The 27,993-nt window shown below is 54.2% G+C and overlaps 3 protein-coding genes across 8 annotated transcripts in view; 2 read left to right on the top strand and 1 right to left on the bottom strand.

Moving 5' to 3' along the window:
• Positions 1-16,023, top strand: part of KYAT1 (kynurenine aminotransferase 1) — a 32,408-nt gene extending 16,385 nt beyond the window's left edge. For 3 of the 6 annotated variants that reach the window (XM_036069175.2, XM_078061876.1, XM_078061875.1), the window contains 13 exons: positions 4,894-5,105; positions 6,933-6,991; positions 9,336-9,483; positions 11,437-11,586; positions 11,668-11,754; positions 11,995-12,123; positions 13,593-13,713; positions 14,055-14,131; positions 14,260-14,349; positions 14,451-14,637; positions 14,720-14,799; positions 15,295-15,381; positions 15,481-16,023. In XM_036069175.2, coding sequence (XP_035925068.1) covers positions 5,010-5,105; positions 6,933-6,991; positions 9,336-9,483; positions 11,437-11,586; positions 11,668-11,754; positions 11,995-12,123; positions 13,593-13,713; positions 14,055-14,131; positions 14,260-14,349; positions 14,451-14,637; positions 14,720-14,799; positions 15,295-15,381; positions 15,481-15,546 — 1,377 coding nt within the window. In that variant the 5' untranslated portion in view covers positions 4,894-5,009 and the 3' untranslated portion in view covers positions 15,547-16,023. Of the gene's footprint in view, positions 1-4,893; positions 5,106-6,815; positions 6,837-6,932; positions 6,992-9,335; positions 9,484-11,436; positions 11,587-11,667; positions 11,755-11,994; positions 12,124-13,592; positions 13,714-14,054; positions 14,132-14,259; positions 14,350-14,450; positions 14,638-14,719; positions 14,800-15,294; positions 15,382-15,480 lie in introns of those variants that run through there. The other 3 variants (XM_078061877.1, XM_078061878.1, XM_078061879.1) reach the window with 2 other exon arrangements.
• A 1,356-nt stretch (positions 16,024-17,379) lies between these two features.
• Positions 17,380-25,182, top strand: SPOUT1 (SPOUT domain containing methyltransferase 1). The gene is made up of 12 exons (XM_036069213.2): positions 17,380-17,475; positions 18,070-18,115; positions 18,401-18,526; positions 20,146-20,305; positions 20,543-20,632; positions 20,753-20,802; positions 21,010-21,140; positions 22,358-22,430; positions 22,534-22,632; positions 23,150-23,252; positions 23,438-23,585; positions 24,424-25,182. Exons 1-12 carry the CDS (start codon positions 17,440-17,442, stop codon positions 24,490-24,492), a joined length of 1,131 nt encoding a protein of 376 aa, XP_035925106.2. The 5' UTR covers positions 17,380-17,439; the 3' UTR covers positions 24,493-25,182.
• Positions 24,578-27,961, bottom strand: ENDOG (endonuclease G). Its single transcript, XM_036069224.2, has 3 exons — positions 27,169-27,961; positions 26,123-26,232; positions 24,578-24,925 (listed from the first exon to the last, which is right to left on the bottom strand). The coding sequence occupies exons 1-3, from the start codon at positions 27,676-27,678 to the stop codon at positions 24,643-24,645; spliced, it is 903 nt and encodes a 300-aa protein (XP_035925117.1). The 5' UTR covers positions 27,679-27,961; the 3' UTR covers positions 24,578-24,642.
• Positions 27,962-27,993: the final 32 nt, after the last annotated feature.

Below are 27,993 nucleotides of genomic sequence, written 5' to 3'. Positions count from 1 at the left end.
TCCACCTCAGGCAAGAGGAACATTCGAAATATATACAAAAGTAGAGCGTAGACTATACTAACCCCCCCAGTCTCCACCCATGGCCTGGCTTACTTCATCTATTCCCCCATCCGCTTCCTACTTCCACCATCCGGAATGTTTTGGATTATTTTGAAGCAAATCCCAGATATTATGTCGTCAATACTTCAAGCGATATCTCTGAAATAGAAGGACTGTTAAAAGGAAAGAAAGAAATCTCCAATACCATTAGCACAGCTAAGAAATTACTGATTTCTTCATATCATACAATACGCAGTGTTCACATTTGTCCCTCAGACTCACCCCTAACATTTGGGGACCCTCGATGGAGCCCACACAGCGGATGTCTAGATATTTACAAGTCTAATGCAGCTTTGCTCGGGGGCATTCCCACCCCGGGGCCCACAGCCCACTCTCTGAGGACCACCCTTGAGACACAGTGGCTAAGGATGCTGTGCTCTACCCAACCTTTCCTGCCTGGCACAGATTCAAACCCGAAATGAGAACTAACAAGTCCTAAGTAGTCAAGCTTGGAGGGGGGGTGGGTCCCAGGGAGGCTAGAGCACCATTGCCTGGGGAACCTGGGGTGCCTAGCTCAAAACCAAGCAGCCTCTTTCTCTCTGGTTCCCCCTGGGGGTAGAGGTGGGTTTTCTTCACATGCAACCTCCAGGGTGTGCATGCTCTCTATCTCTATCTCTCTATCTCTGGCTCTGAGCCCCACATCCTCGGGTCAAAGAGGTCCGGTTCAGCTCGTTCTTCCCTCTCCTGTAACCCTGCTTGCTCAATCAGTTGCCAAATTTTCCATACTTTCCTAAGAGATTGATGAGGAATAAGCACCTTCGTGGGTTTTTGTTGAGTGCTTGCCCCTCGGGGCGCCCAGGATGGGAGGGGCGTCCCATTTATAGCTGGTTTTTTGGAATCACAATCCCAGATGCCCATGCACGGCATTCAGTCGTCTCCTTTGCCTCTCAGCTTTCTGTTTTGACAAAGTCGGACCTACAGAAAAGGTGAAAGAACCGTGCAGTGGCCACATGTCTGCCTAGGCCCCAGATTCAGCCCTCGCTCACGTCCACCGCATTTGCAACCGCCTCTCTCTGCCCTGCCCTTGTATATAAATGTCTTTGCTGAATCTTTTGAAAGCAAATTGCAGACATCCTGACTCTTCACTCCTAAATGCTTCACGTGCCTCCTAAGAATGCCATCCCCCCACATAAACACCCCTCGTTATCACCCCCAGAGAAATTGACCAGTGATTCCATCATGCCCTCTGATGGACAGGCCATATTCAGATTTCTCCTGCTGTGCCACAGATACCCTTTAGGAACTTTCACTGTTCTTGTCACCAATCCAAGGGGTCATATGTTGCATTTGCTTACTGGGTCTCTTTGACAGCACCCCCCCCCAGGCCCCCAAACCCTCACCTCTTTTTCAGTGCTGTGATCTAACCCCCCTGGAGGAGAGAGGGAAGAAAGGAAGGCTGGAAGGAAAAATCTCAGACGGCAGTGCAATTCTCAGAGAATTTCAGCAAGGGCGCCTGGGTGGCTCGGTCGGTTAAGCGTCTGCCTTCGGCTCAGGTCATGATCCCGGGGTCCTGGGGTCAAGCCTCGCATCGCATCAGGCTCCCTGCTCAGCACGGAGCCTGCTTCTCCCTCTCCCTCTGCCTCCCTCTCTCTCTCTCTGTCTCTCATGGATAAATAAAGAAAATCTTTTTTTTTTTTTTACATTTTAATTTTTTATTGTTATGTTAATCCCCATACATTACATCATTAGTTTTAGATATAGTGTTCCATGATTCATTGTTTGTGCATAACACCCAGTGCTCCATGCAGAACGTGCCCTCCTCAATACCCATCACCAGGCTAACCCATCCTCCCACCCCCCTCCCCTCTAGAACCCTCAGTTTGTTTTTCATAAAGAAAATCTTTTAAAAAAATAAATAAAAATTTTAAAGAAAGAAAATTTCAGCAAAACCAATGGGAGTCCTCGGGAGTGCCCTGTCTCCCAGCGACAGCCTACCTCGCTGTCTTTCAGACACTGGCCGGGCCGCCAGGAAAGCACATGGAAGCATGGCCTTAGTGCTAAGCACCTGGGATGTATTTCTGAGCACAGCCGTCTCCTCAGTCAGTTAGGCTCCTGCCAGTCAGAGAGACACGCTATTGTGGCCACCGCAAGGATACTGCCTTTTTTTTTTTTTAACCTCGGTGATTTTTATTTTATTTTACTTTATTTTAATTTTTTTAAAGGTTATTTATTTATTTAATTAATTTATTATTATTATTTCTTTAAGTAGGCTCCGTGCTGGGCTTGAACTCAAGACCCTGAGATTGAAACCTGAGCTGAGATCAAGAGTCAGACACCTAAAAAAAGGAGAGGGGGCACCCGGGTGGCTCAGATGGTTGGGTGTCTGCCTTCGGCTTGGGTCACGGTCTCCAGGTCCTGGGATCGAGCCCCACGTCGGGCTCCCAGCTCGCCGGGAGTCTGCTTCTCCGTCTCCCTCTGCCTCTCCGCCTGTTTGTGCTCTCTCTGTCTCTCTTTCTCTCTCAAATGAATAAATAAAATCTTTAAAAAAAAAAAGAGTCAGACAGCTAACCAACTGAGCCACGCAGGCGGCCCTAAAGATTTTTCTATCTTTAAGTAATCTCTACACCCAATGTGGGGCTCAAACTCATGACCTAGGGATCAAGAGTCGCACATTCCACCGACTGAGCCAGCCAGGCGCCCCTAAACCTTGCTGGTTTTTAAAAACCATTTTATTGAAATATAATGCTACGCGCGTACCGTCTAATTCAACCATTCCAAGTGTACCGTTCACTGGTTTTTAGTATGGCCACACCACAATCTAATTTTAGAACATTTTCATTACACCAAAAAGATAGCCAGCAACCGTAGCAGTCAGTCCCCGTTCCTGCCCCCAGACTCCCACCCCTAGCCCAAGGCAATCAACGATTTACTCTCTATCTCTAGAGCTTTGCCTGTTTTGTATAAATGGAATCGTGTAATGTGTGGTCTTTTGTGATTGGCTTCTTTTACTTAGCACAACGTTGTCAAGCTTCATCCATTTTTCAGCAAGTGTCAGAACCTCATCCCCTTTTATTGCCGAGTGATATTCTATCACGTGGATTTACCACATTTTGTTGATCCAGGGATGTCCCTCCCCACCCATGTTCTAAATAAACAAACAAACAAACAAATAAATAAATAAATAAAACCTCTAAAAAATGAAAATAAAGAGAATTTGTTTTGCCATGTAAGTTTCTAGCTGATAAACTTTATGTATCCTTGAAACACTTGTAATTATCCCTGATATTTGTTGTAGCCATCCTAGTAGGTGTGAAGTAACATTTGCCCAATGACTAAGGATGTTGAGCATCTTTTCATGTGCCTATTAGCCATTTATGTATCTTCCTTGGAGAAATTCAGATTTATGATTCACAAATACTTACCCCCATACTTTTATATTTTCACTTTCTTGACGGTGTCCTTTGAGGCACAAAAGTTTTTAATTTTGGTGAAGGCCATTGTAACTGTTTTTTTCTTTTGTTGCCTGCAGTTTTGGTGTCATACCTAAGAAACTGTCTTCTAATTCAAGATCACAAAGATAGACTTCCTGTTTTCTTCCAGGAGTTTTATATTTTTGGCTCTTGTATTTAGGTCCAGGATCCACTTTGAGTTAGTTTTGTGTATGTTGTGAGGTAGGGGTACAAATTCATTCTTTTTTTTTTTTTAAGATTTTATTTATTTATTTGACAGAGAGAGACACAGAGAGAGAGGGAACACAAGCAGGGGGAGTGGGAGAGGGAGAAGCGACCTTCCCAAGGAGCAGGGAGCCCGATTCAGGGCTCGATCCCAGGACCCTGAGATCATGACCTGAGCCGAAGGCAGACATTTAACGACTGAGCCACCCAGGCGCCCCACAAATTCATTCTTCTGCCTGTGAATATCCAGTTGTCTAAGCACCATTTGTTGAAAGAATGTCATTTCCACACTGAATTTTCTTAGCACTCTTGTCAGATGGCAAGTGACCGTATGACCATTGACCATGGGAGAGTCTTATTTCTGGACTCTCACTTTGATTTCATTGATTTATATGTCTGTCCTTATGCTAGGGCCATCCTTTTTTGGTTCCTGTAGCTTTTCAGTAAGCTTTGAAATTGTCCATTAAGTCCTCCAACGTTTTTCTTCCTTTTCAAGGCATTCATTTTTTTTAAAAAGATGTTATTTATTTATTTGAAAGAGAGAGACACAGTGAGAGAAGGAACACAAGCAGGGGGAGTGGGAGAGGGAGAAGCAGGCTTCCCACTGAGCAGGGAGGCCAATGCGGGGCTCGATCCCAGGATCCTGGGATCATGACCTGAGCTGAAAGCAGATGCTTAACGACTGAGCCACCCAGGCACCCGCATTCATTTTTTAAATGTATGTCTTTTAATTCTCTTTTAATCTATCATGCCCTGGACCTTTTTTCCCTTTTACTTTATTTGTTGAAGAAACAGGGTTATTTGTGGATCACCTCTCCATGGTGTCATTTAACACATTCTTCTGTCCCTTGTGTTTTAGTAATCCAGCGGCATGATCTGATTTAGATTTGGTTTTAGCACAGGAATAATTTGCAGGAGGTATGTGTGTTTCCAGAGTCAGAACATAATGTAGGGTTGACTCTCCCTGTGATGTTAGGGGTCATTCATGATCTTCACCTGGACCTCCCCCTGCCCCCTTAGAAGTAATTTACATTTTGAAAGGGTCACTCTGATTGCTGGGGGTCAGGGGGCTATAGGTGTGAGGGATAATCATGCAAGAAAGCACTTGTTGCCATGCCTGGCACAGAATGACCAGTCAATAAATATTAGCTCTTATTGTTGCTGTTGTTGTTGTTGTTAGAGCTGTGTGTGGGGGACCCACGCCCTGGCCTCGGAGCCATTTTTTGGCCAGAGCGTTCTCCTCCCTCTCCTCTGCCCTGGAGGAGAAGTCACCAGTGTCCCAAGGCTCTGGGAGGCATGTTCAGGAATGTGACAGCCATCCATTTGCACCTGGCCGGGGTCTTCCAGAGAAAGAAGGCTGGAACTTCTCTCGCTCGGTGCTTGCACCAGACTGTAAGTGCTCTAGCCCCATGTGTTTTGCTGCCCAACCCAGGGCCCCTGGGATCTGGCATGGGCCTGGCTTCAAAGCTGTGCATCACGCTCTTCTTTCAGGTTGCCTTCCCTGACTGTAGCCTGGAGGGGACCCTTGCCTTGCCTTGCCTTTCCTCTAAGGAGAACTTGTAGCTCTGCATCTGAATGGTCTGCATGGTGCTGTGCTGCTTCCCCATCATCCCCTAAGCCCAGCCCAGTGTTCAGTACACAGTAGGTGCTCAGTAGACACTGGCTGAGGAATACATTATACATAAGGCCAAGAACAAGCACTGTCTCCTCACTTACGCAATTAGTGTGTGACATACTTGAAGGTGACACCTTTGAGGTCCCCCAAGTTTCTGTGGTCCCATTATATTTACTTCCTTCCTATTCTCATTCACCTCCATTCACCTCCTTTGTTCTCTCTCTCTTTATGCCTCTGTACCCCCTACCCCTTACCCCACCCCAACCTTCTCAAACTTCCCTTGCTCCAACTTGCATCCCCCATCTCCCCGATGTTCATCTTCATTTTTTTAAGATTTTATTTTTAAGTCATCTCTACACCCAACATGGGGCTTTGAACTCACAACCCCGAGATCAAGAGTCACATGTTCTACTGATTGAGCCAGCCAGGCGCCCCTCTATTTTTTTAAATATGATGCATCCCCAAATCAAAAGTAATTCCTTATAGCATTGAAACCATGATGCCATCAATGTAAGATACACTGTTACTGTATGGACTAGTAAAGCGGGGCGGGAAATGCCAATTAGACATGCTAGAGATTCTGAGAAACATTTGAATTCAGAGAACATGCAAGGCAAAAAAAAAAAAAAAAAATGCACATATCGGAATCAATCCAATATGGTGTGATCTCCATACCAAAAAATTGGAACCATAGAAAAGCATACACATGGGGCACCTGGCTGGCTCAGTTGGAAGAGCATGCAACTCTTGATCTCAGGGTTATGAGTTTGAGCCCTACGTTGGGTGTAAAGATTACTTAAATACATAAACTTAAAAAGAAAGAAAGAAAAGCACACACATGAAATTAAATCACCTATAATTCCACCACTCAGAGAGAACCTTTGTTAACATTTTGATGTATTTCCCTTCCAAACTTTTTTTTCGTCTACTCATATATGGTCATAGAAAAATGTACGTGTATACAAATATATAGTAGGGTATATTTTTTACAAAACATAATCATACTGTACATACTGTTTTGTAGCCCGTTTTATTGATGTCGGCATATCCATTGATAGATATTTTTCTAAAATGTGATTTTCTTGGGTACCTGGCTGGTTCAGTAGGTAGACCGTACGACTCTTGATCTCAGGATCGTGAGCTGGAGCCCCATGTGGGGCGTAACGTTTACTTTAAAAAAAATTATTTTTAAAAACGCGATTTTTCTCATCTATAAAATGGGCCCAGCCAGACTGTGCTGAGTTGAGCAAGGCCGTCCTAAAGGGGAGCTGCTGCCGTCATGTTGGCAAGCTCTTGTCTCCCTCCCTCTGCCCCTCCCCCTCCCCCTCCCCCTCCCCCTCCCCCTTGCCCCTCTTCCTCCTCGGTCCTGCCTAACTGGTCCGAATCTGGTCTGAGTCTACGGATATGTGGAGCCCGGCTGGGGGGGGGGGGGGGCGGGCAGGTGCGGCGGCCGGAATGGGGCGGGGCCAGGCCCGGAGGCGGACTGGAGCCGGTCCTGGCCTCGGAGGGTGCGGATCTGCACCTCTTCCTCAAGGGGGCGGGGGCTGTGGTCAGATAAGAGCCCCATCTCCAGCGCTCTGACCTTCTGCTTGCTTGGTCTCCAGGTCGCCATGGCCAAGCGGCTGCCGGCTCGCAGGCTGGACGGGATTGACCACAACCCATGGTGAGCTCGGCAGGGCTGGGGAAGCATGCGGGTGTCCCGTCGGGCGTGAGGGCGGGACAGGGCTGGAGGTGCCTGGGTTTGCGGTAACACGGCCGTACCCAGGACGGCCACCGTGCCCCGGACTGTGAGATTTGCAGCCACAGCTTGGGAGAGGTGAGACCGGGAGCAGCAGGCCTGGGTTCGAATCTCAGCTTCACGCCGCTTGGCTGTGGCGCCGGGCGGGGGGGCGCGGGGGGGAGACTCACCTGCTCTTACCCAGGCACCAGGCTCGGCGCTTTCCAGGGATTATTTTATTTCCCACTTAGTACAGAGTAAAATAAACTAAGTAAGATAAGGTAAAATACAGGCAGCTCTGCACTGGAATTTGCTGAGGTTAATTTATTTTCTCTGTTGACTTGTTCTAAATATGAAAGAAGCATGTGCCCATTGTTACTACTAATACAGTGGATGCAGTGGGAAGGTGTGTAAGAGAAATGTAGGGATTTTTCCTGATCCCTCCCCGCCACCTTTGGCCGGCAGCACAGAGGCTCAAACTCAGAACATAAGTCACATGCTGCACCCACTGAGCCAGCCAGGCTCTCCGACATCCCTGTACTTTCAAAAAAAAAGTTGTTGGCTGTTTTTACAAAACATGAGACCATTTTTTTCTTTTTCCTTTTCTTTTTTAGAGAGAGAGAGCAGGTGTGGTCACACGGGAGGGTTGGGAGATGGGGGGAGGGGCAGAAGGAGCGGGAGAGAGAATCCTAGGCAGGCTTCATTTCCAGCACGGAGCACGGGAGAGCAGGACCTGAGCCAAAATCAAGAGTCGGACACTCAACCAACTGAGCCACCCAGGTGCACCCCCCCCCATTTTTTTTTCAAACCCCCCTCGTGTACAGCACTTTGTGTTTTGCAAAGATCTTCCACCTGTTGCTCCATGGTGTCTGGGACAGAGGAGCCAGGCCCAAAACTCTAGTGTCCAGCTGCCCCCTGGGTTGTACCATGTACCATCCTGTCTGTGAGGGAAGCTGGTCAGCCTCGTGGGCCTTTGCAGTTAAGGTAAGAGTCCAACTCCAAGGGAGGAAATGACAAGGAGGCAGGCTGGGAGAGGTAGCAAGACTCTTTCCTGACTCACAGACCTGGCAGACTCTTGAACCCAACACCCCCATTATGCAGAAGGGGAGATTGAGGCCAAGAGAGGCCAAGTCTCATGCAAAGGTGGGGCAGGGCAGAAGCAGGCCTGTGGAGAATGTACGGGACGGGGTGGGGGGGTTGCTGGGGGATGAAGGCCATGGTAGTCAGGACAAAAGGGCCCCAAGTTCTTGCTAACCCCAGAGTGGTGGCCTGAGGATCGGGACCTTAGAGACCCAACCTAGGGGGCAGCTGGTCTCTGTAGGGCACTTGAGCCTGGTTCCCCTGTTCCAATCACCATGGAACATCCGCCACCTGATTTTGCATCTCAGCTCTGCCCTCAGCTGCTATGTGACTCTGGGCAGGTCACTAGCCTCTCTGATCCTCAGCAACTTCAGAGGTATTGTGGGGCTCTGGGGAGAAAATGACAGATTTTAGATGGAACAATAATGTTATGCAAATTCAACACAGCCAAGGCTGACTTCTCTGCCCCCAGCCAACCTGCAGCCACACACCAGCCTCCTCATCCAGCCTCTCAGCCTCTCTCTGTTTCCCTGAGGAGGTGGCCACCAGCCAGGGCCAGAAGAAAGGTTGTTGGGGGCCAGAAATGGCAGATGGCGGGGCTGGTGGGGCCCCAGTCTGTCCAGGCTAATGGTCTAGAGCATAAACTTTGCTTCCAACTGATGTTGAATCAAAGGCTGGCTGGGCCATGAACTACCTGGGAGTCCTTGGGCAAATCACCGCCAGCTTCAGCTTCTCCATCCCCATTGTGACTCAGGAATAGGACATATGTCATATGTATGGGAAGGTTATTGAGCACACATTTCAAACTGTGGTTCGTGAAATCCACTTAGGAAGTCTCAACAAATATTTCTAAAGAATGGGTAGGATAGGGGCACCTGGGTGACTCAGTCAGTTGAGCGTCTGGCTCCCGATCTCAGCTCAGGACTTGATCTCAGGGTTGTGAGTTCAAGTCCCATGCCGGGCTCCACGTGGGGCATGGAGCCTACTTTAAAAAAGTAGGACACGGGATTGGCACAGTGCTTGGCCCACACAATCCCAAAGCGAGGGCCAGTTTTGACCCTTACACAGCTCTCAGCAGGATCTCAGCTGGAGCAGACGTTAACCGTCCAGTTTTTCTGGAATGAGCCCAGTGCATTGTTCATCCTGCCCTGGAAATAGGTGGAAGTCCAGGTCTGGGCGGGCTGGTGTCAACTCTCCATTTGTTGTTCAGGGTGGAGTTTGGCAAAATGGCCAGTGAATATGATGTCGTGAACTTGGGCCAAGGCTTCCCTGACTTCCCACCCCCAGACTTCGCAGTTCAAGCCTTTCAGCTCGCCCTCAGCAGTGACTTCATGCTCAACCAGTACACCAAGGCATTTGTGAGTCTCTCTGCCGCGCCTGGGGCCCCGGGACACAGGCCTCAAGGAGGCCCTGGGGGAGGAAGGGTCAGGCCTTTCTGAGCATCAGGCCCACATGGGTGTTAGGGTTCTGGAGCAGAGCCCAGAGAAGTCAGTGTGACTATAGTTCAGTGTTCACGGAATGTCTCCTCTGTTCCAGGCCCTGGGACAGCTCATGGTCTGGGGAAAGACAGACAAAAAACCATGAGCTGGGAGCTCAGGGTCTAGTAGGAAAAGCAGACCAAAAAATAAATAAATAAAACAAAAGCAGAAAACAAAGGTATTGATATACTGTGATAGGGGAGGATGGGGTGCTGTGGGAGCAGGAAGAAGGGAATGAAATCTGGGGAGACCAGAGGAGGCTTCCTGGAGGAGGTGACACGTAAGCTGAGTCTCGAAAGACAAGCTGCTGACTGATCTGACTCTAAATCCAAACTCTTTATGTAAAGGTCACAGAGTAAATATTTGCCAGTCCTTGGTTTAGTAAAGCAGTAAATGGTTCTTAAACTTTGGTATGCATCAGAATTACCTGGGGGGAATTTCCTCCAGTTCCACCATCCAGAGATAACCACGACCAATAGTTTGCTACTTTGCTGAGCGTTTAGACTTTTAAACTTTTAACTTTTTTAAAGTGCTTGTATAAACGCACACACACTCACCCCTAACATAATGAGATTTGCGTTTTTTAGCACAAATGGACTCGTAGTATAATGCTCTGTAACCTGTTTATTTCACTAAGCAGCATGTCATGGGCAACTTTCCACGTCAGGATAGCCTCATTCTTTTTAAGGGCCACATAGTATTCCCTTGCCTAGCTGTGCCATAATTTATTGAAGCAGCCCTGCACTGATGGGCTGGTTTGGCTATCTCACTATTACAAGCAATGGCACAGTGACTATTTCTGTGTCTGTATCTTTGTACACATGTGTGAGCGTTTCTCTCTCAGACAAATCCCTGGAAGTAAAACTAGAGAGTCAAAGGGTGCAAGCATTTAAAGATGTGATGGATGTTGTCAAACTGCCTTCCAAAAAGGTTTACTCACATCCCCACCAACACACTGGTCTCATACTCCTGCCAGCCGTGGGCATTATCAATCTTTTTAATGTTGATATATTCTTATAGCAATATTTCATTGTTGCTTTTATTTGCTTTTCTTCAGTTACTGGGCATCAGTACTTCTTCTTTCATGACCGACTCCATTTTCTCATTTGGGTCTATATCTTTGTCTTGTTGTTTTATAAGAGCTCTTGATAGATGAAACATCTGACCTCTTTCTCTTAGTTTGCAATGTTTTGTCTTTTAACTTTGCTCCTGGTATATTTTGCCATACAGAAATTTTTAATTTTTACATGGTCAAGTCTGGCTGAGTGAATTATTTAGTGAAGTTCTAGACCTTGGGGTTTCAGTCCTTTGGCTTAGCCTCGAGTGCTTTATAAGTGTCCTCAGCAAACAAGTGTACAGATCCAACCTTCCTCTCAAAGTGGGGTGCTTCCATAAAGTCCTATTCCTGCACCTCAACTGTGCATGACCTTGAGCAAGTCATTTCCTGTCTCTGGGTCTCCATTTTTCTACCTGTCAAATGGTGGGGATCAAATAATACGTGTCTTGCGAGGCTACTGGGCTGAGCAGATGGCACGGATGTGCTTCTTAAACTGAGAGGGAGGGGGTTAAATCGTGCAGTTGCCACTGCTGTGGGGCTCTGTTGGATGGTACTCCACAAAGTCATGCACTCTGCCCAGTTCTCCACCAAATCCTAGCCCTGGACTTTGGGCCTGCACAGAACAGGTCTGATGGCCAGCGCTGGTGGAGGAAATGAAAGAACTCACCGTACAGGAGCCCATTTGCCTCAGGAAAGCGCTAGAACTGCCTGAATGCGGCTGAGCAGGAGGGTGGGCCCAAGCTGAGCCAGGCGACTGACCGCTGCTGTCCTGGCAGGGTTACCCACCCCTGACAAAGATCCTGGCAAGTTTCTTTGGGAAGCTGCTGGAACAGGAGATAGACCCACTCAAGAACGTGCTGGTGACTGTGGGTGCCTATGGGGCCCTGTTCACAGCCTTCCAGGCCCTGGTGGACGAAGGAGATGAGGTGAGTGAGCGAGGCTCGGGCTGGGTAGGGATGAGGGGCAAGGGGCGATACTGACCCCAGCCAATCTGATCCTTTTGCTAGGTCATCATCATAGAGCCCTTTTTTGACTGTTATGAACCCATGACATTGATGTCAGGGGGTCGCCCTGTGTTTGTGACCCTGAAGCCGGTGAGGATGCTGGTTGGGGTGTGGGTGGGCAGAGGGTCCAAGGAGTGTGTTGTGTTGGCCCCTGGGAGGTGGGAAGGAAGGAAGGAAGGAAAGGAGGCCGGTTGCTTCAGGATGGGGAGGCGTATCCAGAGTTCCAGAGGAGAGAGGGTGGGGACAGATGCCTATGAAGGAAGGCCAGATCCTTGGAGCTGAATGTCAGGTAGCTTATTAATTGCTGCCCCCTTCCACCTCCTCTTACAGAGCCCTACCCAGGATGGGGAACTGGATTCTGCCAGCAACTGGCAGCTGGACCCCGCAGAGCTGGCCAGCAAGTTTACCTCTCGTACCAAAGCCCTAATCCTCAACACACCCAACAACCCTGTGGGAAAGGTACCTGAGAGACCTCCTTTCAGGGACCCCTCCAGACTGGGTTCAAGTCCCTGCTATGTTACTGATTTGCTGCGTCAGGCCTCAGTTTCTTCATCTGTGAAATGGGAGGGCAACGTGTAATGAGCTCTGAGGACCGAGGCTCCCCAAAGTCCCAGGGACAGGGGCAGGAATCCCCTTGGAAGGTATAAGTGCTGGCCAGTGGAGCAGACTGGGTGCTTCCATGACCCCCGAAACCCTGGGAATGGTGACCTCACCTCTCGGAATGTCTTTTCATATGTAAAATGGGAACATGACAGAACTGATGTACAGGAAAATCCAGTTGTCCAACTGGGTGTCTCTCCCCTAATATGACCACTGCACTTAAGACACTCTGACCCCAGGTGTGGGGGACCCCACACCCGGCAATTCTGCAACACCAGCTGGGGTAGCATCAGATCCCATAGGTTAGGGCTAAGTCCCACAAGGCTGCCCGCCCTTCAGATGCCAGCCCAGCTTGTCACCTCTGCTTCTGACCAACGGGCTATAAATTTGAGGTTCCCACCACGCCCTCCTCGGGTTCTATTAATTTGCTGGCACCGCTCACAGAACTCAGGGAAACACTTACTTAGGTTTACTAGTTTATTAAAGGAGTTGAGAAAGGATACAAATGAGAAAGGAGACAATAGCCAGATGAAGAGATACACAGAGCGAGGTCTGGGAGGATCCTGAGGAGCTGCATCACCCTCCCAGTATATGGATGTGTTCACCAACCTAGAAGCACTCCAAACACTACTTTTGGGATTTTATGGAGGCTTCCTCACATAGGCATCATTATTATAATTTTTTAAAGATTTTATTTGAGAGAGAGAGAGCGTGTGTGCATGAGCCAGGGGAGGGACAGAGAGAGAGGAAGAAGCAGACTTCCCACTGAGCAGGGAAACCGACACTGGGATCATGACCTGAGCTGAAGGCAGATGCTTAACCAACTGAGCCACCCAGCCGTCCCATGATTAATTATTATTAACTCCATTTCCAGCCCCTCCCTTCTCTGTAGGATGCAGGTGGGGCTGAAATTCCAAGCTTGGAATCGTGGCTTGGCCATTCTGGTGACCAGCCCCGATCCTGGAGCTACCCAGGTGCCACCCAGAGTCACCTCCTTAGAACAAAAAACACTTCTAGTGCTCTTTTCATTTAGGAATTTACAAGGGCTTTAGGACCCCCGTGTCAGGCGTCAAAGACTGAATATTAGAACAAGAGATGCTCCCAGTGCCCCTGTGACTGAGACATTTACAAGGGTTTTAGGAGCTCTGTGCCAGGAACCGGGGGGCAGAGACCAACATGTATGTTTTCTGTTAGCTCGCAGCAGACCTCCCAGGGTCAGTGTTGCAAGGGATTCCATAGGATGGGATGGAAAAGCCCTTAGCAGCGAACTCGGTGGTATCCGTTCATCTCTCTGAGCAGGCCTCTCTGCTTGGGGGTGGTCTCCACAGGTGTTCTCCAAGGCAGAACTGGAGCTGGTGGCCAGCCTGTGCCAGCAGCATGACGTGATCTGCATCAGTGACGAGGTCTACCAGTGGCTGGTCTATGACGGGCACCAGCACGTCAGCATCGGTGAGCCATGCCGGCCTGGGGGCCTCCAGTCCCCCGGGCATTTGTGGCAGGGCCCTGAGCCCAGGCTGGGAGTCCGAGCAGGCCCCGTGATTAGGGCCCGTGGGTCTGGAGCCACACAGGTCGTGTGGCCTGGGGCAGTGACTTCTCTGAGAGCAGGAGGACACAAGGGCACAGCCTCCCGGGGGGGTCGTGAACAGGAGCTGAGATGAGCCCCGGAAATAGCTTAGCACATAGCAGGGGCTGGGGTGCCGAGAGCCCGAGTGTGTGCCGGGGGCCCGCCCACCACCCCTCCCCTGCCCCTCGCCCCGGTCTCAGCAGCTACTCTCTTTGGCCTTGGGCAGCCAGCCTCCCGGGCATGTGGGAACGCACCGTGACCATTGGCAGCGCTGGCAAGAGCTTCAGCGCCACTGGCTGGAAGGTGAGTTGACGAGGGTTGGGGTACCGCCTCCCCCCATGATCCGGGGCAGGCGAGGCTGCACTGGGAATCAAGAAGGGGTGTGGCCAGGCCCTGAAGGGCCTCACCCCCTCCCCGTGTTCCTGGTCCAGGTGGGCTGGGCCCTGGGCCCGGACAGGCTCATGAAGCACCTGCGCACCGTGCACCAGAACACTGTCTATCACTGTCCCACGCAGGGCCAGGTGAGGAGAGTCAGGGCACCCTGCTGTGGGGGGCGGGGCCACCACAGAGCCCGGTCCGATCACACACACCCCCCCGCCGTGTGCACACCTGCCCTCCGCAGGCCGCGGTGGCGCAGAGCTTCCAGCACGAGCAACTGCACTTTGGCCAACCCAGCAGCTACTTTGTGCAGCTTCCCCAAGCCGTGTGGCGCTACCGGGACCACATGGTTCGCAGCCTGCAGTCTGTGGGCCTGAGGCCCGTGGTCCCCCAGGGCAGCTACTTCCTCGTCGCAGACATCTCAGACTTCAGTGAGCAGGACTGGCCAGGCTGGGCGGAGGGGGGCCGGGGGCTGGAGGCGGCCCAGGGCTCAGCGTGGCTTCTGTCCCCCAGAGAGCAAGATGCCCGACTTGCCAGGCGATGTGGACGAGCCCTACGACAGACGCTTCGTCAAGTGGATGATCAGGAACAAGGTGGGCCGGGCTCGGCCTGGGCCCCTATGGGTGCTTTTAGAGGCCGAGCCCCAATCCAGCCCAGCCTCTGCCATCAGCCCTAGTACCGGGGTGCATCTGTGTCTGGAATTTGCAAAAAGATGCTGTGCGGGCTGGCAGGCATCCCTGGGCTCTCAGGGCCTCGGCCGTCTCATCTGTACGGTGCGGAGTTGGCGCCTTAACCCCGAGCTCATCCGGCTCTGAGCTCTGACCCTAAGGCAGATTTCTTCTCTGGCTCTGCCCTGACCTGCCACGTGGCGCTCCCCCCCAGGCATCCACCACCTCCCCTCTGTACACAGGGAGGGACTGGGAACGATGCTCTGCCATTCTTTTCCCCTGACCTTGACCCAGCACTGAGAGGTACTGCACCGAAGCTAACTGTCCCTGCCCCAGCCCATCGTGGGAAACTCTGTCCCCCAGAGCCAGGGCCTGCCATGCTGTGGGGCGGTGTTGAGACGTGGGCTTCCTCCTCCCCAGGGCTTGGCGGCCATCCCGGTCTCCGTCTTCTACAGCAGGCCACATCAGAAGCACTTCGACCACTATGTCCGCTTCTGTTTTGTGAAGGTAAAGGACGGGGTTGGTGGGGAGAGAGGGCCTCCTCAAGCTCCCCGTGGCCCACTGGTGGTATGGGGAGAGGGGTAGGACCGATCTGTATTGGTGCAGGATGAGTCCACGCTCCAGGCCATGGACGAGAAGCTGCGGAAATGGAAGGATGAACTCAGGCCCTGATGCCGCCTGCTCATCCCGGCCCCACCTGGTTCCTGCATGTTCTTTGCCAGGGTGTCAGCCCTTCCCAGGTTGGGCGTAGACTGAGCTAGGGGCCCCCTTCTCTGCTACACAGGATACCCCCAGGGAAGAGCCCTCCTTCTTGGTCTTGGTGGATTCAGAAGCGCTTCCCACAGTACCTATATTCCTGTCATAGTGGTGAGGTGCACCTGACCTGGGCCTCTTCCTGCTCCTCCCTGGATTGGGTCATAGAGTCTTGGGTCCCCTCCGTATTCTCCCCCAGACTTGTCTGGGACTCAAGGGACAGAGTCCAGCAGTGTACTGGCCTTGAGTCCCAGCCCTGCACTGGTCCCAGCCTAGGCTCCGGCATCCCGCCCTTTCTTTCTCTCCTTAGATAACCTCGGGAAGTGGTCTTTAGGCTTGAGTCCTCAAGCCAGTACTTTCCACCCATAATAAAGCTTTAACTTATTTAGACCCTTATTGGCTGCTTCTCTCTGCTTCACACTGTGGTGCTGATCGCTGATGGGGCCTGGGGCGAAACGGAAGACACCTCAGTGAAACTTAGATCCCAGCCCCTCTTTGTACAAATGTGTTTTGTGGAGTAAAACGGAGGCCCAGAGCAGGGCAAGGACTGGGGACTTGTGCTGAACCCGGGGCTCAGAAGGGGTGTGGCTGTGGCACATTGTGCATGTGTAGGAGGTGGGGGCCTCCGTTGGGTGTCTGACAGGGAGCCACGAATAGTCTCCTGTCTCACAGGGGTCAGAGTGCAGGCCAGGAGGGCCAGGGAGTTTAGGCAGAAGGGGAAGGAAGTAGCGCATTTAATTGTGCACCCCCCTGTGTCAGGGGCCTAGATGCCCACCATCTCATTAAACAAGCCTCTGAGGGCGCCTGGGTGGCTCAGTTGGTTAAGCGACTGCCTTCAGCTCAGGTCATGATCCTGGAGTCCCAGGATCGAGTCCCGCATCTGGCTCCCCGTTCAGTGGGGAGTCTGCTTCTCCCTCTGACCCTCAAGATCTCTCTCTCTATCTCATTCTCTCTCTCAAATAAATAAATAAAATCTTAAATAAATAGGCTACATACTTTGATTCCAACTATATGACATTCTGGAAAAGACAAAACTATAGAGATAGTAAAAAAAGATTAGTGGTTGCCAGGGGCTTGGAAGAGGGTAGGTGGAACACAAGATTTTTAGGGCAGTGGACTTATTTTGTACCATACTGTAATGGTAGATACATGACATTATGTCTTTGCCAAAACCTGTAGAATGTACAACACAGAGTGAACCCTAATGTAAACTATGGACTTTAGTTAATAATACTGTATTAATATCGGTTCATCAACTACAGTAAAGGTACACAGTAAGGCAAGATGTTGAGAGTGGGGGGAAATGAGTGGGGGAGAAGGGTTATATGGGAACTCTGCTATGCGCTCAATTTTTGGTAAATCTGCTCTAAAAAATAAAGTCTGTTAATTAAAAGAGAGAGTAAATGAATGCATCCATAAAAGAACTGGATTAAATTCTAAGATCATTTCCAGCTCTGAATCACACTCCAGCTCTGGGCCTCAAGGTCCCCATGTAGAATAAAATCGAGCTGAGTTTTAAGTGTCGCGCTCGTGCGGGAACGGAGGGCAGCTCTCCTGTCGTCCAAAGATCCGGCACAGCACTGCACAAACTGCCCCTCTGGACCCCCGAGGCCGGCGACAAGATCTGGCCCCCACGCCCTGCGCGGACCCTGCTCACCCAGCGAGCGCGTCCCAACCCACGCGCTCTCAAAGCCTCTAGACGTGTAGGCCACGCCCCCGCATGCCATTGGCTCTCCGATTGGACGGCTCGGGGGGTGTGGCCGGAAGAGGTGAGCCTGATTGGCAGGGCGTGGCCGACGGTGTGCGGCGAACATGGCGGAGCGCGTGAAGAAGCGGCCCTGCGGCCAGGTAAGTGGCGGGGGGTGGAGCCCCGGGGCAGGACAGGGGGTGGGGGCGCTAGAACGAGCCGCGTGGGGGCCCGTGGCGGGGTTGGGCCGCGCCTCCCGCTCCCTGCTTGTCGCTGATCCGAGGCCGGAAGCCCCGAGGTGCCGCATGCTCGTGGCCGCGTGCGCCCCTGCGCAGGAGAAGCGGGGGTGAGTGCCGGGGTCCGAGCCAGGGCCGGGACAGCGTCAGGTAACCCATTGCTGGAGCCCCTTGCGGCTACTCTGACCCGGGCGTGGATTCGGGAGGTGGCGTATCTTTCGTGGCGTATCTCTTCTGACTCCCAGGCGACAGTAGGCAGATCCTCTCCCCCCGAGCTTCAGTTTCCTCTTCTGTCGTGTCAGACTCGATTCGACAACTTACTGAGTGCTTGCTATGTGTCAGGCCCGGTCGCAGGCCCTAGAGTGTCGCAGGTCTCTGCTCTGACGCTCTCCCAGCAGCAGCGGTGTGGGGGCATTCCGTGGTTTCCTCACCACCCCCATTGATAGGCAGGAAGTGGGACCCCCTCCCAGTTGTGATCATTAAGCCTCACTCCGGTACCTCTTCCCATTCCTACTCTAGGGTGAACATGGCCAAAGGGTCGAGTGGCGAAAATGGAAGCAGCAGAGTAAGTAAGAGGCTGAAGGGGAGGGGATCTATTCAGCCTTGCCCAAGGCCACTCCAGCAGTGCACTGCTGAACCTCGGGGGGAGCCTCCAGGTTTGTCCCTCTGGGTCCCCCAGCATCCAAAATGGGAAAGACGGGGCCACGGAGGCTCCTCTGGCTGCTCAGTAAGCCGCACTGGAGAGGCCAGGCTGACCGTATTGGGAGGGCACCATCTTCTGGACTGCTCCATGTCCCTCTCCCTCCCAAGTCCCTTTCCCCTCCACCAATCCACATGTCCTCTTCTCCAGAGAAAGAGGAGAAAAAGAAGTGGAAGGATCTCAAGCTGATGAAAAAACTGGAGCGGCAGCGGGCACAGGAAGAACAGGCAAAGCTCCAGCAGGAAGAAGAGGCAACTGCACAGAGGGAGGACCAGGGTGAGCAGACTGGGTCCTGGGCAGGGAAGAGAATGTCATATCTGAAAGACCTTAGAGACCAGTGGGTCCAGACATCTTGTCCTGAGGGAGAAACAGGTCCAGAGAATGGGGAAACCTGAGTCCTAACCTCCTACTTAGGTAGATTTCAATCCTTTGGAGCCTAAGCATCACATATCATAACTTTACACCTCCAGAACTCATCATCATAATGACAGGTTTTTGTTTTTGTTGGTTTTTTTTTTTTTTTTACTTTTTTATTGAGCACTTTCTGTGTGCTTTAATGTAGTTGTTCATTTACTTTTTTTTTTTTTTTTAAGATTTTATTTATTTGACAGAGAGAGACACAGCGAGAGAGGGAACACAAGCAGGGGGAGTGGGAGAGGGAGAAGCAGGCTTCCCGCGGAGCAGGGAGCCCGATGCGGGGCTCGATCCCAGGACCCTGGGACCATGACCTGAGCCAAAGGCAGATGCTTAACGATTGAGCAACCCAGGCGCCCGCGTTTACTTATTTTGATTTTATTTTTTTAAGGAAGCTCTACACCCAACGTGGGGCTTGAACTCACAACCCTGAGATCAAGAGTTGAACGCTCTACCAACTAAGCCAGCCAGGCGCCCCTTATTTTGATTATAATAAGAATTTGTCTTTTTTTTCTCATTAAATAATACCCGTTCAAAACAATCCCCCTCCCCAAAATACAGAAAACTGTAAAGAAGAAAAATCCCAGCAAACATTGCAGTGAAAGTTTCTCCAGATGTTACATTATATCCACTTATGCATATGTAGAGTATATAGATACAGTTTTACAAAAATGAAGTCACTTTATCCATTAGCTTCTGGACCTGGTTTTTCTCATTCCACATTGTGCCCTGTGTGTCCTTCCACATTAGTACATCTGGATCTACCCTAACAGATTGTATCTTTTCTCCTTGTCTAGACCCAAATGTCAGGAGGGTTAGGGCGTCATAACATGCCCTCTAAGCCCGTTGGTTACCAGTGATGATGTTGACAGTGGGGATAGCAACTGAGCATGTCAGCTGTTTCAGACACCCGGGAAGTCCTTCCTGGGTGTTCCCTCACGTGGCTCCCTTTGGGTGACTCTGGGAAGGAAATATGGTGGTCCCTCCAGAACTAGACAGCCTGAACGCATATCTCAGCTGTCTTGCCTTTTGTGTGACCTTGTGCCACATGTTTGATCTCTTTGGGTCACAGGGTCCCCATTTCTCGATGGGGATCATAGTAATACTTCTTAGGGTTATGGGGTAAATGCACACAGAAAAGGCCCTAATAATATTAGCTCTCTTTATTATCCCCATTTGACAGCTGGAGAACTGAGGCAGTAGGGGGTGGAGCCAGCATGTGAACGTGGCCCGGTGCCTCTAACCACTCTCCAGTCTTGCCCAATGGTGTGCCCTGTCCGTGGGCGCCTCGGGGACCAGTAGGTCCATTTTCCTCCTGGGTAGATTGAGGCCTGGAAGGCGGAGTTGGATCTATTTTGCTGGCCTCAAAATTCCTCCCAGAGGAAAAGTCTTCTAACTCTGGGCCCTGGGATTAGAGGGAGAGAGGGGAGAGCTCGACCCTAGCCTCTTAGACTGCCCGTGAACGCCCCTCCCCTGCCCAGGTCGGCCCTACACCCTGAGTGTGGCCCTGCCAGGCTCCATCCTGGACAATGCCCAGTCCCCGGAGCTGCGCACCTACCTGGCTGGCCAGATTGCCAGGGCCTGCACCATCTTCTGTGTGGATGAGATTGTGGTGTTCGACGAAGAAGGCCAAGATGCCAAGTGAGGGGCCATCCAATAGGGCACCGGGGCTCAGTGAGGAGGGAGGGACCGCTGGGATTGACTTTGCTTCATCCTTGTCACTGCCTACTTGCCTGGGCGGAGAACGCTGCCTGCAGTTTCCCCTGGTGAATCTGGTGGGAAGAGTTGCAAAGCAGGGCACTGCAGGGGTCAGATTGGGTGGAGGAGCTCTCGAAGGGAGCACAGGAGGCTCTGGAAGCCTTATCTTTTTCTCTCCAGGACCGTGGAGGGAGAATTCAGGGGAGTCGGCAAGAAGGGGCAGGCATGCGTGCAGCTGGCCCGGATCCTGCAGTACCTGGAGTGTCCACAGTAAGGGGGTGAAGGGCAGACTTCCCTGAACGTGATGGGGAGGAGGAGGGTGGTCGAGGTGCAGGTCAGGCAGGGGACAGCCTCCCCTGGGAACTTCCTGAGATCCACGGTCTTTACTAGGTACCTACGAAAGGCGTTCTTCCCCAAGCATCAGGATCTCCAGTTTGCAGGTAAGGCCGTAGGGGGTGCTGACCCCATTTCTCATGGATCATCCCCCAGACCCTGAGAAATTGCTGCTCAGTTGAGAAAACAGGCCCAGGCAGGGCAAGGCCTCTGCCTGGTGGCAAACAGCAGGTCTGTGGCAGCCCTGGAACTCGGACCAGGCCTCCAAGGTTCCTGCCATACCACCGTGTGCCTTTGCATCTCCCAACCCACAGGGCTTCTGAACCCCTTGGACAGCCCTCACCACATGCGTCAGGATGAGGAGTCCGAGTTCAGAGAAGGCATCGTGGTGGACCGGCCCACCCGGCCAGGCCACGGGTCCTTTGTCAACTGTGGCATGAAGAAGGTAGGGATTGGGAGAGCGGGTTGGGACAGACATTCCGGACACATCCGGGCCGTGGAGGGCAGGCAGGGTCCTGTGAGCAGGGAGCCCTGGACCCGGGCATCTGTGCCCGCAGTTCCCTACTGATGTAGATTTGGGCCAGAGAAGTGCCCCCAAACAAGGCTCAGTAGATAAAGCCAGGAGCAAATACACTGTTTCTTAAAAAGTAAATGAACAGAGGTAGTCCTCACGCTCAGACCCAATCCACCCCAGCCAAAACCCTACAAAAACAAGTTCAGAATCCCTCTGGGGCAGCTCCAGCAGGACGCAGAGCCACGCTGGGATTGGCGCATTCATCTGCTGCCTGCTTACTCTCAGGGCTTCTGGATTCAGAGACAGAAATACTTCAAGGTGGAGGGTCCCCTCCCCTCAAAAAGAGCAGACCAGAAATGACGGGCTAACTGCAGACTGGGATGACCCAGACCCAGACGAAAGGAGAAAACAGGAGAAACCTCAGAAGGGAAAGTGCCCTATCCTGAATTCAGAGTTGGCACAAAACACAGACATCGGTTGTCACTCGTCGCAGCTCCCGTTGACCTCACGCCGGGCCCTGGGCTGTTGTTTGTGGAGGGTTTGCTGTTCGACAGCAGAGGGAACCGAGGCTCGCAGGGGTTAAGTGGCCTGCTCAAACCGCTGTAGCTAGGAAGTGGCGTAGCCACATCTGTTCAGAACGTAGAAGACTGGGATTCCATCTTGCGAAATACTTACTCCTGCCCTGTGCCAGGCCCAGGGCGTTCGTCTTTGCCCAGCGTCTGGTAGTTTTGCAAGAATGGTCTCTCTCTTTCTTTTTTTTTTTTTTTTTTAAGATTTATTTATTTGAGAGAGAGAGAACCTGCACATGCTTGCATGGGGAGCAGGGAGGGGCAGAGGGAGAAGGAGAGAGTCCTCAAGCGGACTCCCTGCTGGGTGTAGAGCCCATCGTGGGGCTCGATCCCAGGACCCCGGGATCTTGCCCTGAGCCGAAATCCAGAGTCGGCTGCTTAACCGACTGAACCACCCAGTCACCCCACAAATGGTCTCTTGAGAGCAGGTCTGGCCTAGGTGCCAGAGAAAGGGGACAGAGGTTGAGCCGGACCCCTCAGGTACCTTGTGAGCCGCTCAGCTCTCCCAGCATCTGGGAGAACAGTGACACCTGCTGGCCATCTGGGGAACAGCACCCATTTCTCCTGGCTTCTCCCCAGGAGGTGAAGATTGACAAGAACTTGGAGCCTGGACTTCGCGTGACAGTGCAGCTGAACCAGAAGCAGCTCCCAGGTATCTGGAAACTTCCCAGCCTGGCCCAGCCGGAGGGCTTGGAACCGCCTCGGCCACCTCCTGTCCCTCGCCCCCTCTTCACAGCCTCCCTGCTTCTCTGCAGAAAGCAAGACCTACCGGGGAAAAGTCGTGTCGTCGCAGGACCCTCGCACCAAAGCCGGTCTCTACTGGGGCTACACGGTCCGGCTGGCCTCCTGCCTCAGTAAGGACAGAGCTTCCTCCGTTGAAGAGCTGGCCCCTCTCTGGGAGGCCGCAGAGAGCCTTGCTTGACCCAAAAGGCAGACCAGGGTCCTTGTCCTGCCACCTTACTGTGTGTCCTTAAGCAAATGCCTTTCCTTCTCTGGGACTTGGTCTCCCTGACTGCGCTGCTTGGAATACTGTAAAGGACTTCTGAGGAAAAGGATCGTGATTCATTAGTAACGTCTGCCGTGGGGTTGGGAATAGGACCAAAGGACCAGATAGGTCTAGGGTGCACTATAAATTCTCAGAGCTCCTTCCTACCCGCCTTCAGCTTTGCGTCCCCAGTCTCGCATAGCTGTGGTTTCTCCCTGCCAAGTCCCGGACTTCCCAGGAACGGTGGGTGTGTGTGGCTGGGTGTGACTCCCTTACCTGAGTCCCCTTTTCCAGCCCTTCTCCCCCCCGCCCCCATATGCAGACACACATAGCCAAGTGGCTCTGGCATTGGAACGGGACCCCCAGGGAACTGGTCTCTCCCCCAGGTGCCGTGTTTGCTGAGGCCCCCTTCCAGGACGGGTATGACCTGACCATTGGGACATCAGAGAGAGGCTCGGATGTGACCTCCGCCCAGCTGCCCAGCTTCAGGTGGGTACAGCCTGGGGCAGGGGCCGGGGAAGGGGAAATGGAGCCGGAAGCCTGTTTGGTGGGGGGCAGAGCTGTACAGACTGGGCCCCTAACTGTGTCCCGGGAGTGGGGGGCTGAGAGCGCTGGGAAGCTGCATTCAGTGTGGCCTTAGTGAGCAGGGACTGAACCCCTCCTGTGGGTGCCAGGCATGCTCTCGTGGTGTTCGGGGGCCTCCAGGGGCTGGAAGCTGGAGTGGATGCTGACCCCAACCTAGAGGTGGCCGAACCCAGTGTCCTCTTCGATCTGTACGTCAACACCTGCCCTAGCCAGGGCAGCCGCACCATCCGCACCGAGGTGAGCCTGCCTGCCTCCCGCCTGCAGCCCCCAGGCTGTTCTCAAGGTTCTACTGCCAGCCAGGGGTCTGTCCAAGTGGGGGTGCAGCTCTGCCCAAGGCTGTCTCAAGCCAGCCTTCACTGGAGATGGTTTCCTAACGGCCTCGGCCTCTCACCACCGTGAATTCCAGCAGGGACAGAGTAGGAGTGAGCTGGGAGTCGAGAATCCTGGGTGCTGGTGCCCATCCAGCTGTTCCCAGGCTGGGTAACTCAGGAGACCCTGGCCATCCCAGCTCTGGGCCTCAGTTTCCCCAGCCATACGCTCAGTGATCCACTTCCTCCCCGTGACCGTGGTGGGCAGGGCAGCCCTCCCCACTGGGCTTCAGTGGCACCTTAGTCCTGTGGGGGGCAGTATGCAGCCAGCTCTGGGAGCCTCAGTCCTGTGCACCCATGGGACCGGTGGACCCACTTCTGAGGTCCGCACGCTCGAGGCACTTGGCGTCCAGTAGTCTCAAAGGGCGGTGACTACACAGGTGGGCAGCTCCAGTCTGTCCCTGAGGGCCCTCCAGGGGCCACACCCTCCCAGCAGGAAGCCCTGCACCCACCCTGTCCTGGGAGCTGAGAACACCCCTTAAGGAGCAGAGAGGCAAGGCCCTTCCCCGGCGGGCATGCAGCCAGCCTGTGGCAGATCGGTAGGATGGGGCTGAGCCTGTTCTTAACGTCCTTGGGGCCCTGCGGAGGGCAGCAAGCCCCGGGGCGGGGCGGGGGGGGGGGGTCCGGGCGGTCGAGCCCTGCGAGGCTGGGAGCTGGGCGCCCGCCGGCCTCCCAGGCCCCAGCCCACGGCCCCACTTCCCCTCCAGGAGGCCATCCTCATCTCCCTGGCCGCCCTGCAGCCTGGCCTCACCCAGGCGGGTGCCCGGCCCAGCTGAAGGTTCCAGCAGGCCGAAGACTGCGAAGCAGCGGCAGGGAAGCCAGAGGCTCCTGAGGGGCCCCTGGGACAGACACAGCCAGGACTTTTGTCTCCAAAGATCACCACCTTTAATGCGACCCAGCCCTCACAGTCCGGCAGGGTACGGCCTTCACTTGGAGCCTGCAGTGATGGCCTTGAGGCTGCCTGCCCGCGCCAGAATATTTGGCACAAAGAGCAGCCCCGAGGCCCGCTCGATGCTCTCGATGGGCACCAGGAAGCGCTCCAGCGGGACCGCCTCGTCCACAGGAGCGTTGGGCATCACATAGGAGCGGAGTTCGATTTGCCCGCCTGCTGCCTCCAGGATCAGCACCTTGAAGAAGTGGGTGGGCACCGCCACGTGGTTCTTGCCGATGACCTGGTACTTCACATAGGACTTGCCGTCAGCCTCCGTCCTGCGGGCAGACCCGGGCGCACAAGGCCTTTCAGAGCTCCCGAGGGTCTGCTCCTCCGAGAAGCCCTCCCCGGCCTGACTTCCACCTTGTATCAGCCTGTAGGACCGCCCCCTCAGCGGGAGGCTTCTGTGCCCTTCTCGGCTCCCCCCGGGAGGCTGGGGGCTCCCTGCAGGGTAGACACTCCCTCACCCTGTTTCCCTCAGGCTCAGCACCGGGTCAGGCAGGGTGGGTGGTGGCAATAAATGCGGCTGAGAGAATCCGGCCTTGCGGGCATTCAGCTTCATTCGTGCAGACCCGAGACTACCGCCTACCTCCCCCGTGGAGGGGGAGCACCACGTGGGCGAGGGCCTGGGGCCCAGAACACGGGATGGAGGACTTCCGGTCTTCCCCTCGGCGGGGCCTACTCCATTCCAGCAGGCCATAGGAGGCACCTGCTAATCATCCATGCCTCCTCGGCCAGCCCATGCTGAGCGCTTACTACAGTGACCTCCACCACCCGCCTTTCACCCCGAAGCAACCGCGAGGTAGGGAATGGCTATTATCCCCACTTTACAGGATAGGATATTGAGGTCATTTGCCCATGACACCCAGAGACCAGGTGATAGGGCCTGGGTTCTATCTAGGGCCTGTGGACTCCAGATCCAGTGGCTTCCCCACAACCCTTCACCTCCCCAATCTGTCTTCAGTGGGCCGGAAAATTCACTGAGCATGCCCAGGGGAGCTCAGTCCCTTCTACCTGGGAGGCAGGGCTGCAGAGGGACAAGAGTGAAGGCTCAGGATCGGGGAGATGGAGGTCAAACCCTGGCTCCAGAAGGGTGAGGAGGGTTGCTCCAAGCAGAGGAAGCTGAAAGCAAGAGCCTGGTGCAAGGTTTTCTATCTGGACAGAAAGGGAGTCGGGCACATGGCAAGAGGTGAGGAGAGAGAGGAACAGAGGCAGGTTTGGGGCCTGATGCCAGGGCAGAAGAGACAGTCTTTGTGGGTACCCCCACAGGCCTCTAGCTATAGAAATGCAGTTAGGGGGTCTGAAGCAGAGAACGGACAGGCTTGTCAAATGACAGATGTGACTTGGCACTGCGTGCGCACCCAGAGGCTGAAGCGGGCCTGGATGGTGAGTGGCAGGAGGGGGCCTCTAGTGAATGGGAGGCCCTGGCATCCCCAGCTGTTCCCCCCCCACCCCCACCCCAGTTCTAGCCTCACCTGGGCAGGAAGAGCGGCCCCGTGCATACATAGACATTTTGGTAGGTGCGAGTCAAGCTGCGGCTGTACTTCTCCAGGTTGTTCCAGGCGTTCTGGTTGAGATGGGGTACCTGGTTGGAGAGGTGGGGCTCAGACAGACCGTCAGATGGGCAGGAGCTGGCACCAAGCCAGGATAGTCCGATGGGGAGTGGGCTGGGCAAGCATGCTGAGGTAACGGGTTCAAGGAAGGAGAGTCGCCGTTAGGCCACCTGGCCGTGAGGGTGGAGCCAGACAGAGCTCAGGGCGGAGCTAGCCCACCCCCATCTAGAATGGAAGGACTGACATCCCAGGTCTCAAAACCGCTTCTCAGCTCCGAAGAGACACACTAAGGAAAGGAGCACTTCTCCCTCTTCAGAGAAACAAGCCCCCCTCCCGCCCCATCCCCAGGCCTCATGGGAAGGCCAACTCTCCAGCCCTACCCTCTCCTTCCTGAACCGCATGCAGAGCCCAGCTGGAAGTCATGGATCTGCTCTTGACTCCCCGCTCTTGAGCTCTCCAGTGTCTAGTCAAATGGGCAGGGAACTGAGACGCTGGAAGAGCAAAAGTCAGATGGGAGGTTCAGACCCCCTGGGCTTCACCCAGAGCCCCAGGTCGTCTCCAGGCCCTGCTTGAACAGGGCTTGAAATAGAGCACACAGTGAGTTACTTTCCTCTGACTCCTGGGAGTCAGGCAGGGTAGGGACAATGGCTGAAAGCTCAGGCTCCTCTAGACAGACTGCCTGGGTCACCTGCTGTGTGACAATGGGCCAGTCACTTTGCCTCTCTGTGCCTCAGTTCCCTCATTACAGCTAATATGCGCTGAAGGCATGCCATGGGCCAGGAAGAGTGCTCAGTACCCTCGTGTGCACGGTCTTCGCTGCGAGGAAACTGAAGCTCAGGGAGGTGCCCAGAGGCCCACAGTTAAGGTCGGACTGCAGAGCGGGTGCTGGGTGGCTCCGTGCTCGGTGCCTCCCGCCAGGGGCGCGCGGGGTGAGCAGCCAGGCGCCTGACCCGCAGCGCGGGCGCTACCTGGGGCGCGACGTTACTCAGGTAGAAGGTGTCCTCCACGGCCTTCTGGCTCCAGCGGTGGTTGGCGGCGGCGGCGAGGTGGCCGCGGTCGAAGCCGCTGCCGCGGTAGTCGGCGTTGGTGGCGCGGTGGTACGCGTGCACGGACTCGTCCTCGCGGAAGTCGCACGAGCGGCGGTCGCCGTCGCCGCGGAGCCGCTCGGGCCGCAGCTGCTCGACCACCCAGAGCGCGCCGCGGGTGCGCGGGTCGTAGCACAGCACGTACGACTCGCGGCTCTTGAGCTGCGCCAGGCCCGGCAGCCCGTACTTGGCCAGCTCGCCGGCGCCCGCCGGGGCCCCGGGCTTCGCGGGCACGGCGGGCAGTTCGGCCGCCGCGGCCACGGGCAACACGGGCAGCCGGCCCAGCAGCCCCGGCGCCACCCGCGCGTCCTCCCGCCGCCGCCGCCAGCTTTCGGCCGCCGCGCCCAGCCCCGCGCCCAGCGCCAGGGTCAGGCTGGCCCGCAGCGCCTGCATGGCGGGGAGCGCGGCCCGAGAGCAGGTGGAGGGCGGCCCGCGGCGCCCGGGGAACACCGCGACCTCCGGCTGCCGACCCGCGAGGCTCTTAAAGGGGCCGCGCCGGTGTGCGGGGCCCACCGCGGGGGAGGAGGCCGGGTAGGGGCGCGAGACGGTGGGATGCCCGTCGCTTCCACTCACGGACGCTTCGAAGAACTGGGGAACCCCAACAGAATGGGTCAGGACTGGCGCCGAGAGGACGTCCCGGCGCCCTTTCTTTGCCCTTTTAAGACGCGCACCCGGGAGGGGGCGGGACGTGTCCCTGGTTCGTGACTG

This window comes from Halichoerus grypus, chromosome 14 (assembly GCF_964656455.1).
Source record: "Halichoerus grypus chromosome 14, mHalGry1.hap1.1, whole genome shotgun sequence".
Classification (NCBI taxonomy): Eukaryota; Metazoa; Chordata; class Mammalia; order Carnivora; family Phocidae; genus Halichoerus; species Halichoerus grypus.
This window is presented reverse-complemented; position numbering and strand designations above follow the sequence as displayed.